General features: G+C 40.1%; 1 protein-coding gene across 2 annotated transcripts; it reads left to right on the top strand.

The window, feature by feature from the left end:
* Positions 1-2667: 2667 nt before the first annotated feature.
* On the top strand, positions 2668-10591 carry stx19 (syntaxin 19). Of its 2 annotated transcripts, none has more exons than XM_080478243.1 (5): positions 2668-2859; positions 5480-5763; positions 6419-6655; positions 7527-7670; positions 8209-10591. In XM_080478243.1, exons 2-5 carry the CDS (start codon positions 5542-5544, stop codon positions 8443-8445), a joined length of 840 nt encoding a protein of 279 aa, XP_080334369.1. In that variant the 5' UTR covers positions 2668-2859; positions 5480-5541; the 3' UTR covers positions 8446-10591. The 2 variants fall into 2 exon arrangements, with proteins under 2 accessions (XP_080334369.1, XP_080334368.1); XM_080478242.1 differs by having other exon boundaries at positions 7458-7670.
* Positions 10592-12703: the final 2112 nt, after the last annotated feature.

Genomic DNA, 12703 nt, shown 5'->3' with positions numbered 1-12703 from the left:
AATGGAAGTGTTGAGTTACATTATGTGTCCGTCTCGCTTTCAGGGTTTTTGCTCGTCTTTGTAGTTTGTAGGTGCACTGGTCTAAAATCGGGGTAAACAGCATGACTGGCATCCCCAGCCTGATGATTTCACATTAAGGCCCATTTACAACAACAACATTTCAAGCGAAAGGCATTGCTTCAGATTCACAAGGAAACCTTTTGATAATGATGTTCATTTACATGGAAAAAGCAGGTGCGCTGAAAGCCATGTAGTTAGCATGTTTGGTCATTAGTTGGTGCTGTTGTTTGTTTTTGCAACGTAACCACAGGCGTGCACGCAGAGAACAACACACTAAAAACATTACGGAACATTCAAATGGGCAGACGTCAAAGTTGGATTGTTATTACGTGTGACTCAACAATAAAACTACCGAGTCCCAGGAGAATATGGACTGGGAGTCATGACACACTGGAGGCCACTATTGTTGATGTTGTCTATCTCCTCGCACATCTGCAGAAGCCCTACAGCCATGGTGCCCAAGCACAGTAGCAGCGTTTCAGAACAGTTGCGTGAAACAGAGACGGAGTCAGAGCTTTTTTGAAAAGTTCCACCCTGGGAGTCATTTTAAGAAAGTTTTGTTTTCAGTGGCTCTGAACACCATTGTCGTGGAAACAGACAGCCAAAACACACATGAAGTCTTCCGTTTTCATCCGGAAACATCGTCGTGTAAAGAGGGCCTAAATTGGTCGTCTTCGTACGAGTGTTTCATGCTAAACATGTTAGTGAACATTTTAACGGTAATTCTGTGCACTTGATGGTGGGTAAATGGCATAAATGTAATTATCATATAGATTTAATCTCTGCGTAGTAGCCAAAGGCTTGTCTGTTACCTATTCCTCCACCTGCTTTATGGAGTGACTCATTACACCACCTTTTGGTGCAAAATCGTATTACAAGACTAGATGGGTTTGCACAATCTGCTTTTGGAAATTGAATTTGGAACGTAATACATCACAAAACTGTCTTTGGGTTCACAACATTCAGCCAAATGGTTTTATGTTATACATTGACCAAAAAGACTTCAGTTTAGACCTTCAAATATATGTATTACTTTCAATCATAAAGCCAGCTTGTTTTGTCTTTGTTTGCACGGCGAACATTATTTCCCTGAATTGACCCGCTTATGTAGCCCTCTCCTTCACCCCGTTTACCAATCTTATCTCCCTCTTTGAGACCAAGTTCTAACACCAAATTCCTCAGCCAGTGAAAAGGCACAGCTGAGAATCTCCCGACCTTGGCTTTTCGTACTTAGCTGATACTCCTTTTCAAGTGTTTTGGCTCTCTCCAAATATTACTTGAAGTTGCAATAATTAAGACGAGAGAGAGGAGACCAACGTAGCCCACAGGTTTGCAGAGGTGATAGAGAGGCGGCGTGCATGTGTGTATTAGAACGATACTACAAATCCTAATCAACTCCCCCTCCCTAATCAGTGATGCAGAAGGGAGAATCAAGATATAATGGCAGATAATTTATAATCAACAGGAAACATGCTCCTACGGTACAGTTTGCTTGTTCCCCACGATGCTGATGAAGGTATATTCTGACACTCGGAAAACCTGTTTTGCTTTGTCGTCATAATATCTTGCCATTAGGGAGAGATGACTCACTGTAAACACACCACTGCAGCAACATTACAGACAAGGAATAGCATCTGGTACAACAGAGATAAAAGTTAATAAGTGAATTATGCAGAGTCATCATGTAGTCTATGTCTGTTTCATTTTATTTTACTAAACTAGCAGACACACCAGCACCTCAGTGAAAGTATCGGTTTGCTGTGACATCGCAGTTGTTAATTAAAGACTTAAATTAAAACAAACACCTTCTTTCAGATGCTAAAAAGACTCCAGGGCCAAAAATTTTTAAAATAAACAAAGTAGGTTTTGAATTTGCGCCTAAATCTGAAGTGTGACTATAAAAATAATGAAATTCTCAGCACAGATCATCACCCGAACGTGTTGCTGGATTCCTTGGAAAACAGAAAAAGGCGGATCCTGAAAAGTTTTCAGTGACAAAGTGAACTCTTGTCCCCAGCAAACTCCTCTCATTCTCACAACGTGTCTCCCCTCTCTTTCCCTGTCGCTCCACTTCAAACGGCCTTGCACAGCATGTTATGCTGCATACACAGACCAACTGCGCCCTTCCCCAGGTTGAAAGGACTCCCGGGTTTTAGGGAGCTTGTCAGTAGAAATCTGTCAAAAGTACTCAGCGGAGTTACTGAGGCCTAATACCCACAGACCAAGAGAGGGCTTACCCCAGGAACCCCCCGACACTTCACATCGAAATTAACTTTGCGGATCAGAAACCCAACGCCCTGGTTGACACCCTAACCGCAGTTTCCCATTGTTTGGCCTCAGCAGTGTACACAATGCACTTGTATTTGCTCTGCTCCATTTTCCAGCCCAGGAATAAGCCTTAGGGTAGGGTTTATGTATTCAGTCTGCACAGCATGCCGTCTCTCCCTCCTCATTTACTTAATCATGTCACCTCTCAGACCTCTCAGTTCTTTTCATAAGCAAATAGCCTCTCCACTCTCCTCCTTTTCTATTGGCCCCGTCAGGTTGTTCCTCGGAAGAAAGGGGAGGTGCTCGAAACAGACTAATTCAGACTTCCTGAAAACTTTCCTTGCCCGAGAGTGTAAGTCTCCTGTTTAACAGCTGATGGCATAACTGTTCAGGTGGATCAGCATCAGGTGGATCAGCGGAGATCCAACCATGACCGGGTGACATCTGATCATGTTTGTTTTTGGAATACACTTCTGGTCTCTGTGGGAACCTTTACCAAACAAGCCCTGATGGAATATGAACTTCTCTAAGGTAAACTATACATTCCTCCACGGTACATGTATCATGAAAACTGAAACCTACAACAGTCTTTGTTAAAAGTTTTGGTTTGGCAAAACATTTTGATTTAAATGAAATTTCTGCTTTAGTAGTGGAAAGGAAAACCAGGGCCTGTTGCCGACACTTTACACAAGTTTATGAGTTTTGTAAGTGAAATTAGTTAGAACGTTAGAACCCAACAAGTTTTGGCTTTAATAATGTACAGGACGTGAGAGCCCCTACCTTTTCCACTTCCACTGGAAAAGAGTGTCAACAAATGAGTTCCTCTCGGAAAGGCAGATGAAGAAGAACATGCATGGCAGGAAGAAACTCTTTGCTTGTTTTAGAGAACAAAGCATTTTAACAATAGAGGCAAGCCGCACTCCTTCATGAACCATGCTCCACTTTCCTCCAGGTTTTTATGTTAAACATGGCGAGAATGTTTTCACAAATCCTTTCAGCCTTCTTTTCTTTTCTTTTTTTCTCTCATTTAATCGGCTCTCCTGTGTCGGGCGGTTAAGGGAGAGAAAGAGAGGAAAAAAGGGAGATAGAGTGCAGCCCACATGATACTTTTCACATTCTTCCAGCTCTGGGAAGTTTGTAATAGTTACAACACACACACACACACACACACACACACACACACACACACACACACACACACACACACACACACACACACACACACACACACACACACACACACACACACACACACACACACACACACACACACACACACACACACACACACACACACACACAAACACACACAAACACACACACACACACACTCACGATCTTTCCTGTTTGAAATCTATCCAGAAACGGGATAGTCTGTGATTTGAAATGGTCCATTTCTCCGCAGCCAAACACTCTGTTCCCCACTCCAAACAATCATGTGCTTGCAAAAGCTTATGTTACGGCCTCTAAAACCCAAATCCCTATGTTGCTAAGTCAGTTCCAAATTGTTTGGCATGCCCATTTCAATGCATGGAAATTTGTGGTTGAGTACACTTGTCAAGAGTAGTCAAAGAAATCTGATTTTAAAAACCTCTGGGTTTAATCATAAGCACCGCACTTGTTTGCCTCGGTCTTGGCAGAACTCAGCAGGCTGAAATGAAAAACTTGAAAGGTAAATACTTTCCTTGCCTCACTAATTTTGAAGACTTTTTTTTTTTTTTTTTTTTTTTTTTTTAATTTTCACACCTAATCAACATTTAGGCTCTAGATATTGCTTGTACGTCTCAGTTAATTTATTCATCAAGGTCAATTTTTCTTGACTCGCCGTTGTTTAATATGTGACAATCTGGAGACAGCCTCCCTGTGTGTGTGTTTTTTTTTAGTTTTCTGTTTAACACAAACAACTCGGTTCTCGTGGGAAAATGAAATCGAGTCACTTTGACTGACGTCGTAGATAAACTTTCAGCTTGTTTTTCTCATGTTTTTTTTTTTTTCGTGTTTTTTTTCTCCCCATCCAGCTAAATATATATCTGCCAGACATGGCTCATTAGTTAGGCTCATATTAGTTGGGATGACGTTAACATGATTTAAGAAATACTCATTAGGCACTGATTGATATACAAGTATATTATGTGGATATTTTATTCAAGCTACTGATTTTACGGGTAATTTAAAAAAAATTACAACCGATCGCATTTTCAAGAAATATTTTTATTCTTGGCTCATGTTCAAATGGCTTAATGGTTTTATTTTTAAACATTTAAATCCAGTAAGAAGATGTAAATTAATACAATTTATAGAACAAAATGAAATCAATTACATAAAATGTTGAAAGTGAATGCAACAGTATTTCACCATGGAGCTGTTGCATTGCTTGAATTGCATTCAATTACACTGAAAAGTATTGTTTAAAAAATTCCCAAGTACTCTTCTAAAAACTATTTTAAGAACTAGTTACATTGTAACCACATAGCACTATTCAAGGTATTTGATTCATTTCACCTGACTCATCTATGGAGCCCATCATTCCTAAAAATATAAATGCTTCAGCAATAAATATACAGATTAATCCTTTGTCTGAATATTTGTTGAAATTGTGGGCGTACCAAGTAGGAACGCAAGATTTTAAAAGTAGCACAGTAGTTTATATGGTGTAAATTTAAGAATAAGTAAAACTACATACGTGAGTGTTTTTAATGTTTCTTCAATGTCTGCTGACAGCATGTCGGATGTTTAATTGTACATCTAAACTTAAACATTAATCCACCTTTGTAGGGCTAAAATCATGGATCATTGCACCTGATTGAAGCCACAGTGTTGTAAACCTAAAGCTTGCCCCCCTCAATCACACACACACACACACACACACACACACACACACACACACACACACACACACACACACACACACACACACACACACACACACACACACACACACACACACACACACACACACACACACACACACACACACACACACACACACACACACACACACACACACACACACACACACACACACACACACACTCATCGTCAGTTTTCCATTTTTGCCGTCCTCTATGATTTTTGTTTCAATTGAATTGCAATAGCTCAGTGTGCCAGAAGCAATCGTTGAATTATTTTGTTTCACTCCTTCTTTCCTCAGCGTTTTCAGGGGTGGTACATACCATTATAACCTCGTATCCTGAGGAAAAGGGCTCCTCTACAATGAGAGACCGGTTGCAGGAGCTGCAGCAGAAAGCTCAGGAGTTTGCTGCGGATACCAGTGAAAATAGTAATCCTCTCCCAACGGAGGGTGATGATGATGACTCTGTGGTGGTCGGGGTCATCACGCCACAGGCTGTGGTGTTCGAGGAGGAGCCGGTCATCGAGAATTTCCTGTCCGAGGCTCAGCAAATCCGAGATGACCTCACAGCGCTGGAGACAGAGGTAAAGTAGAAAGAAGGATAAGTACGGTGTTTTCAAAGAAAGAAATTTGTTTCATTAATTTGTTTTTAATAGTTCATCTTTTAACACGTTTGAATCAAATTATATTGTAATAATCACATCATGTCAACAGAAAAAGACAAGAAAACGATGACAATGAAGACATCAGGTGACATTTCTTGTGTGCCTGCCTCTCACTGCTTGCGTTTTCTGTTTGTGCACTTTTTCTGAAACGGTTTGCCGAATCATGAACAAAAGTTACTGCACATTATTCCCAAATTTCCCACACATTTTCATGTGGTTTTTTGTGTGTGTACGTGCTCCTCTTAAAGCGGCAGGCACACGGAATGGAATGTCCAATGTCTATCAATAAATTAAATGCTGTCAAAAAATATAGAAAAAAACAACAACTAAACAATAAGAAAGTACTTAACAACCAACAGACAGCAACAGCTTACAGGGAACAAAAATCCAAAACCAATCAGGACCAGAACCTTTTTAGTTGCTGCTTCTTAATGAGTTTAATGAGAACGAGTACATGATGTCGGTGCAACACACTTTCGTATCAAAAGGTGCCGAGATTCAGACACAGATCGGTGGAACTCTATGACCTTTATACAGTCGAGTTAAAGTTTTGTCTCATTCTAACAACAAACAGGTCGTCAAGCTCACTCAGGAGCAGAAGACGCTGGTGGCCGCAATGCGTCGTTTCAGCGTGATGAAGAAAGAAAGCAGCATAACACGAGACATCAAGCTGCTGGCTGAAAGCCTCAACCGTCGTTTGGATGCCCTTTTAAAACAGGCCCAGAAAACTGAGGAGCAGCAGGGACCCGCTGCCGTCACCACCAGGATACAGCGTTCCCAGCATGCAGCGCTGTGCCGCAAATTCCATCAGGTCGGGAATGTGATCCTCCCTACTCTGCTTTGAAAACTACCGTCTCTCCCCTGATTAAACTGATTTTAATTCATGATTTTTCTTTCTTTTTCTTTTTGCCTTAGTAGACAACACTTTTAGTTATTCTGCTCAGGTCAACATGCTCAAAAGGAGGATTATTATTTATCCATGAGGGGCAATATCTGAGGCAGCCATTGTAAAATGTCACACAAAAAAAAAGGACATATGATAATAAATGGCAGCAGTGTGAAGGAGAGTGGTGGTCAGATCAGTGGGTGAGGAGGGTTTTATTGTAACTGCAGCAAGCTGCTACGTGAGGGGTTTAGTCTGATGTGAGAGAGGAAGAAGAGGCCAAGGTCTGAGAGGAGCTGAGGCGACAAACAGACTCAAACTCCAAGGCAGTGCAGACGTCTGCCAGAGGAAACACAATCCAAGGCCACATGAAGGACATTTGCCGGTTTCCTATAAGATCCTCTACGTGGAAGTTATGTTGGTATAATCCAAATGACACGTTGCAGTAAACAACAGAGAATTTATTGGTACACTTTCATGCACGAGTCATATAATGCCATTGTTATTCCATATGTGGAAGGGCTCTGTTGTGTGATTACTCCTCTTTGAATGTATTTCCATTGTTAAGAAGAAGCGTAAATGCATTGTGCACTGTTTAACAGAGGATAAAGAAGCCAAACCCAAATTATGTTTATGCAAATAAAGATGGAACTCAAATGCTTTCTCATTCTTCATTTCCCCTCTTCCGCCCTCTTTTTTTATTCTCTCTTTTTGCTGTAATTATTTCCAGGTAATGTGCCAGTATAATGAAGGTCTGCTGACCAAGCAGGAGCGCTGTAAGCTCTTCATTATCCGGCAGCTGGATGTACAGGGAAGGGAGGTGACGGAGGAGGAGGTGAATGAGATGTTCGCCACGGGAAATTGGGAGGTGTTCAACGAGAACCTGCCAAACGATGCCAGAATCACACGGTCACAGCTATCCGAGATCGAGCAGCGACACAAGGTGAGAGTAGAACCTGGAAAGAGACACTTCAAGAAGATGAAGCCTGATTCAAATTCGAGGAAAATTCATTAATTTAGTCTAATTTCCATAATAAATGCAGATTTGATCATAGCACGAGTTCAATCTCCTGTCCACAAGTAAATTATTACCCTAACAGTCCCAGAATAGAGCTTTAGTACTGGCAAGGTATGGGCATTAGATCATTTGTCATACTAAATAGCTGGGGAAAAAAATGGAACATTTGACGTTAGTCCCAGTTTGTGAGGAGCAGTTTTAATATTACAGTACCCGTGTGTGTTTATGATTATATTGCCACCTTTCTGCATAATGTCAGAGGGTGTTTCTATGTGTGTAAGGTGCATATTACTGTCCGGTACAGGCTGTGAGCTCAGACACTACCAGTAGCAAGATTACATTAAAACCGGACATTAATGAAAAGGCATAAAACAAAGTTCATATTGTATTTTACTCCGTTCACCATTTTCTCGCGCCACCCAGTCATCTGATGTATTATTCTTCTATCACTCTCCACTACCAGGAACTGTTGAACCTGGAAAACAATATGAAGGAGCTGAAGGACCTCTTTATGGACATCTTCCTGCTGGTAGAGGAACAAGGGGCCCACATTGAACACATCCAAACCAATGTAGAGAGGACACAGGATTATGTGGCTGTAACTAATGAGAAGTTCAAGCTGGCGGCGCGGTACAAAAAGAAGAACCCACTCCGACAGCTGTGCTGCTGCTGCTGCCCACCCTGGAGATGCTGTTTATAAAACACAAGGAGGTATTTATTCCAAATGAGGTTTTTCTTCAAAAGTTACTGTTGGGAGGGGACCCTGGTTTTAAGCACCTTTAAAAAAAAAAAAAAAAGATCGCAGTACTGCAGATTTTGCTGTTGAATAGAGCGACGGTGAAGATGGATTCAATGGAGCATTGAAAACAATTAGGGGGAAGGGGGCAGAATTGGTATGGGAGGCACTTGTTTCTTTCAAGAGGATGTGAGGCGACTGCTATTGGAAGAGACAGTTCAGCGAATGCTACTCACAGCTAACACTGTTGCTTATTGGAGACCTTCACTGTCATCTGACAGAGGTCACAAACAAGGAGAGGCCACGACAATGCTGCATCAGCAAGACTGATGTTTCACCGTTTAAAAAAAAAAAAAAAAAAAAACTGCTTCAGATATTTTTTCCTGCCACAAGAGCTCCAGTTAATGGGGGTGATGTTTAATGAACGCAAGTTAAGATTGACATTATTATTTTATTTCCTCTTGAGCATATCATATTAAATACAGGTTTATTCTCATGGGAAGATTATGCCATGGCATTTCATTTCTGGTCCACATTATTAAAAAGAAAAAAAAAAAAAAAACATATTTTCTTTTTAACAATTAGTCAATGAGTCTCATTTGCATTTCAAAGTCTGATCATTTTCAATTTAAAAAGTATTCATTTTTTTAATTGAATGAATTGGAGTAAAACACTGAACAAAGAGCATTTTGCCACAATGAGAAAAACTGGAGGAAATCATTCAAGTCATTTGTACAGAAATAAGATGGGACGATTTATTTCATGAAATTATACACTTATTTATGTCTTTTTTCAAATTGAAAGTATAATTTAAGTTTTTAAATAATTCTATTAGAACAGTTTTATTTTGAACATAGAAAAAGAAACTGCGCCTCACATGGTCATTTAAAGTCACATTATAATTTTCCACTAAAAAGAAGCAGAAACCGCACCGTGCCATAAATGACTTCACACTATGTAGTATGTGTGATAAATAGATGCAGCAGATTCAGCTGCTGACAGGTAATCATTCCCTTTTTTCCTCATGTCCTAAACTTGACACCAGCATTATCAGCTCCATCATCCAACTGGTGTAATGGCAAAGGAAAGACCAAGTAATACATTCACAGAGGAGGAGCTTCAAACTCCCATCTGATCAACAGTGACAGCGACGTTCCTCAGAGAGTCGGTGACCCGTGGTGTCTAGTGTCCGAGGCAAAATACAGGTGATCCGGGAGCGTTAACGACAGGCCCGGAAAATCTGGTTTGTCTAGTGTTCCAGGAGAATTGTCCTATGTTCCTACAGGGAACAGCGTGTAAACAGAGCTGTAGACTTTTTGTGGAGGGGAAGAGGACCTAGGTTATGTTGTCGCCTGTTTGAATAACATACTTGTGTTTACTTAAAGTATATGAACACGCAACTCTGGAGGGGAACGCGTCTCGCACTCATGTCCTCAGGTACCTTTTATAAGTTCGACCTTCCCAAGTCTTTTAAGTCTTCATGTGACACCTGAGAAAACACTACCTGTCACTGTTGCTTTTAATTCATTTACCTACATTACTCCCCCAGGTTTAGATCAGCAAACGAATGCAGTGTGTGTCGTGAGGTGATTTTTTATTTTTTTTTCTCCTATCAGACTAGAAAAGTCTTTATAGCAGTTTGCTCTTGAGTTTCTTCCGTCACCTTTCTTTGGATGACAATGACATTTTGAAACCTAAGCTATAAATGAATCAAATATTGAAAATTGAATGTGGAAATCCACTAATACAGTTTCATGCATAGCTGATACCTCTCTCCTCTGACTTGGTGAGGAAAAGTAAGAAACAAATTGAGGAGTTCCTGAACAGCAACAATGCCATCCAGTGTTCACCGAGATAATTACCAGTTAAAAATGGGTTATTGTCCAAGGATGTGCCATCACCTAACTGTGTTACTTCAGTCACTGTCTATAGAAACCGCTGCCTGGAAGCGCCAACAAGAGGCCTTTTTTATTTTATTTTTCTATTTTATTTTTTTTACTTTGAGAGCAAGTACAGATTATATTCTTGTCTCATGAAACAGATTTTTTTTTTCCCCCCCATGTGATTCATGAACTGTGATATTAAAGGAGAAGGAATGACAAACGGCAAATGGAAGGGTCTTTTCTTTTCCAAAACATAGTCACATTCTTTAAATCTTTCAGCGTTTCTGTTTATTTTTAAATGCAAACATGCCTTTGTAGTCACATGGAATCAGCATTAAATAAACTTTTTTTTAATCAGTCACCTCTTTGAAGTAGTACTATGACCAGATAGACTCACTTACATAGAAACCCTAATATACATTCTAGTAGACGTTTCAGAATTTTTTATTTTTTTTTTTAACTTCATATTATTTGGGATAACCCAATTTACTTACCGGTAAGTAAATGTTATTAATTTCGCTAAAACACTAATCCCAGACACTTCATCAACAGGCCAGTTGGATCATTAAAGCAACATTACAGGTGTCTCATAATAATGAATATCTAATTGCAATTATCAATTAACTGAATGATTAATGACCTAGTAACTAGTAATTAAAGATTGATGAAAAATTATTTATATTTGGACATCTTGCAAACAAAAAGCAGACTCCATCACATGCATGTTGGCATTTTCACTGAATACAAATTATAAAACAGAATACTAACATTTCAGAACAGATTTACGCTCATAAATAGGTCAGAGGCTGCATGATGGAGCGGTGGTTTGTGCTCCCGCCTCATAGTGAGAAGATCTAGCGTTCAAACCTGGGCCAGACCTTTTTTCTATGTTGAGCTGGTATGTTCTTCTCATGCACGCATGGGTTTTTCCTCCATGTACTCCGGTTTCCTCTCAGAGTCCAAAGACATGCATGTGAGTAGGTGTGAATGTTTCTATGAATTCTGATATTGACACGCAGGCTCAGTCATTCAGCCTTCATTTGTATGGCCAATGTTAGTTCTGGCTAAATAAAACAGCTTGAAGAAGATACTGGCTGATCACTTTGGACCTTTTTATGACATTAGAAGACTGAACTTTTAACTCAGTGATGAAGAAATGAATGAATAGAATAGGTGATGAAGTAACAATTTTATCCTGAATTATAATTTTTTTCCTGTGTAAGGTTTATAATGATTAAATTAATATCAGTCACAATCACATTTACAGAGACTTATACTTCAGCATAGTGTAGCTACACATATGCCTAATAGTTTGGGATCAATTACTTTTAAAAATAGTTGTACCCCTCGTCAGTACTTAGAAGTAGCTCAAGGTTTTCTGGTACCCTGTCTTGAGAAATAGTCCTCTGGGGAACCACAAGCAAATGCTTCACAGGCTAAACTGTCAAAGCACAAAAATGCACAGCACATTTAGAGTCATCAGCACAAAAGGGTGAAAGGAAAGAAAGTACAAAAGCTGTGAAGAGAAAGTATGGAGAATGTTTTCATGAGATCAAGGAGTGTCTGCAGACCTCAGTCGATACTTCTGGGGTTAACGTGAGCACGGCCATTGGAATGCAGTGTTCCCTTCATTAACCTCAGGACATCAGACAAAGAAGCAGATGAGGCCCAGGTATCTTTCTCCCAGGAAGACTTGTGTTTACCATCAGGCTGCATATTCTGAAAAGCTCTACAACAAAGGTTGTCAAAGGTTAGTGGTTTCCAACCCTGGTCCTGGAGATGCCCTGTCCTCCCTGCTTCAACACCCCAAAATCTAACGATTAACTCCTCACCAAGTCACCAAGAGAGCCCAATGAGAGGCCTTCCGTTAGCTGGTTTAGAGGCTCTACTGTTGATTTATCTGGCTCGCCCAGTATTTAATATTATTGTGATCACACTACTTATTAATAGAATCCTAGAAGACTTCATGAGTTCCTCATTTATTCATTCTGCTCCATGAGACGTCTATTAGCGTTAGCATTAGCCGAGGTCAGACGGCCTTCACAGTGCCAGAAACGCAGCCCTGAAATTAACATGAGCTTACCTCTGTGCTGCCGTCTGCATGTTGATACTTTATCTCAGCTGTTTCTGCATCTTGTCTTAGTTGTCATTTGTTCAAACACCTTTAAAGACCTAAGGAGGGTATCTGTGAATCCATTTGCATTTTCATTTTGAAATGGCAAACAACTAAGATGAAGCAATTACTTTTTACAAGCCAGCAGAGTTATATTTACATATATTACAGATATGCATCGTGTCTCAAAGCACCGTTTCTTTCCCCTCGTGGGTTTGTAAGATTC

Source organism: Lipophrys pholis (genome assembly GCF_963383615.2).
Source record: "Lipophrys pholis genome assembly, chromosome: 13".
Taxonomy (NCBI): Eukaryota; Metazoa; Chordata; class Actinopteri; order Blenniiformes; family Blenniidae; genus Lipophrys; species Lipophrys pholis.
This window is presented reverse-complemented; position numbering and strand designations above follow the sequence as displayed.

What these genes read in the sequence shown, in the direction of transcription:
- stx19 (XM_080478242.1), top strand. Translation starts at nt 5,542, where the DNA reads ATGAGAGACCGGTTGCAGGAGCTGCAGCAGAAAGCTCAGGAGTTTGCT. An exon ending in TCACAGCGCTGGAGACAGAG is followed by an intron (nt 5,764 to 6,418) that starts GTAAAGTAGAAA and finishes AACAACAAACAG; the next exon opens with GTCGTCAAGCTCACTCAGGA. An exon ending in AGATCGAGCAGCGACACAAG is followed by an intron (nt 7,671 to 8,208) that starts GTGAGAGTAGAA and finishes CTCCACTACCAG; the next exon opens with GAACTGTTGAACCTGGAAAA.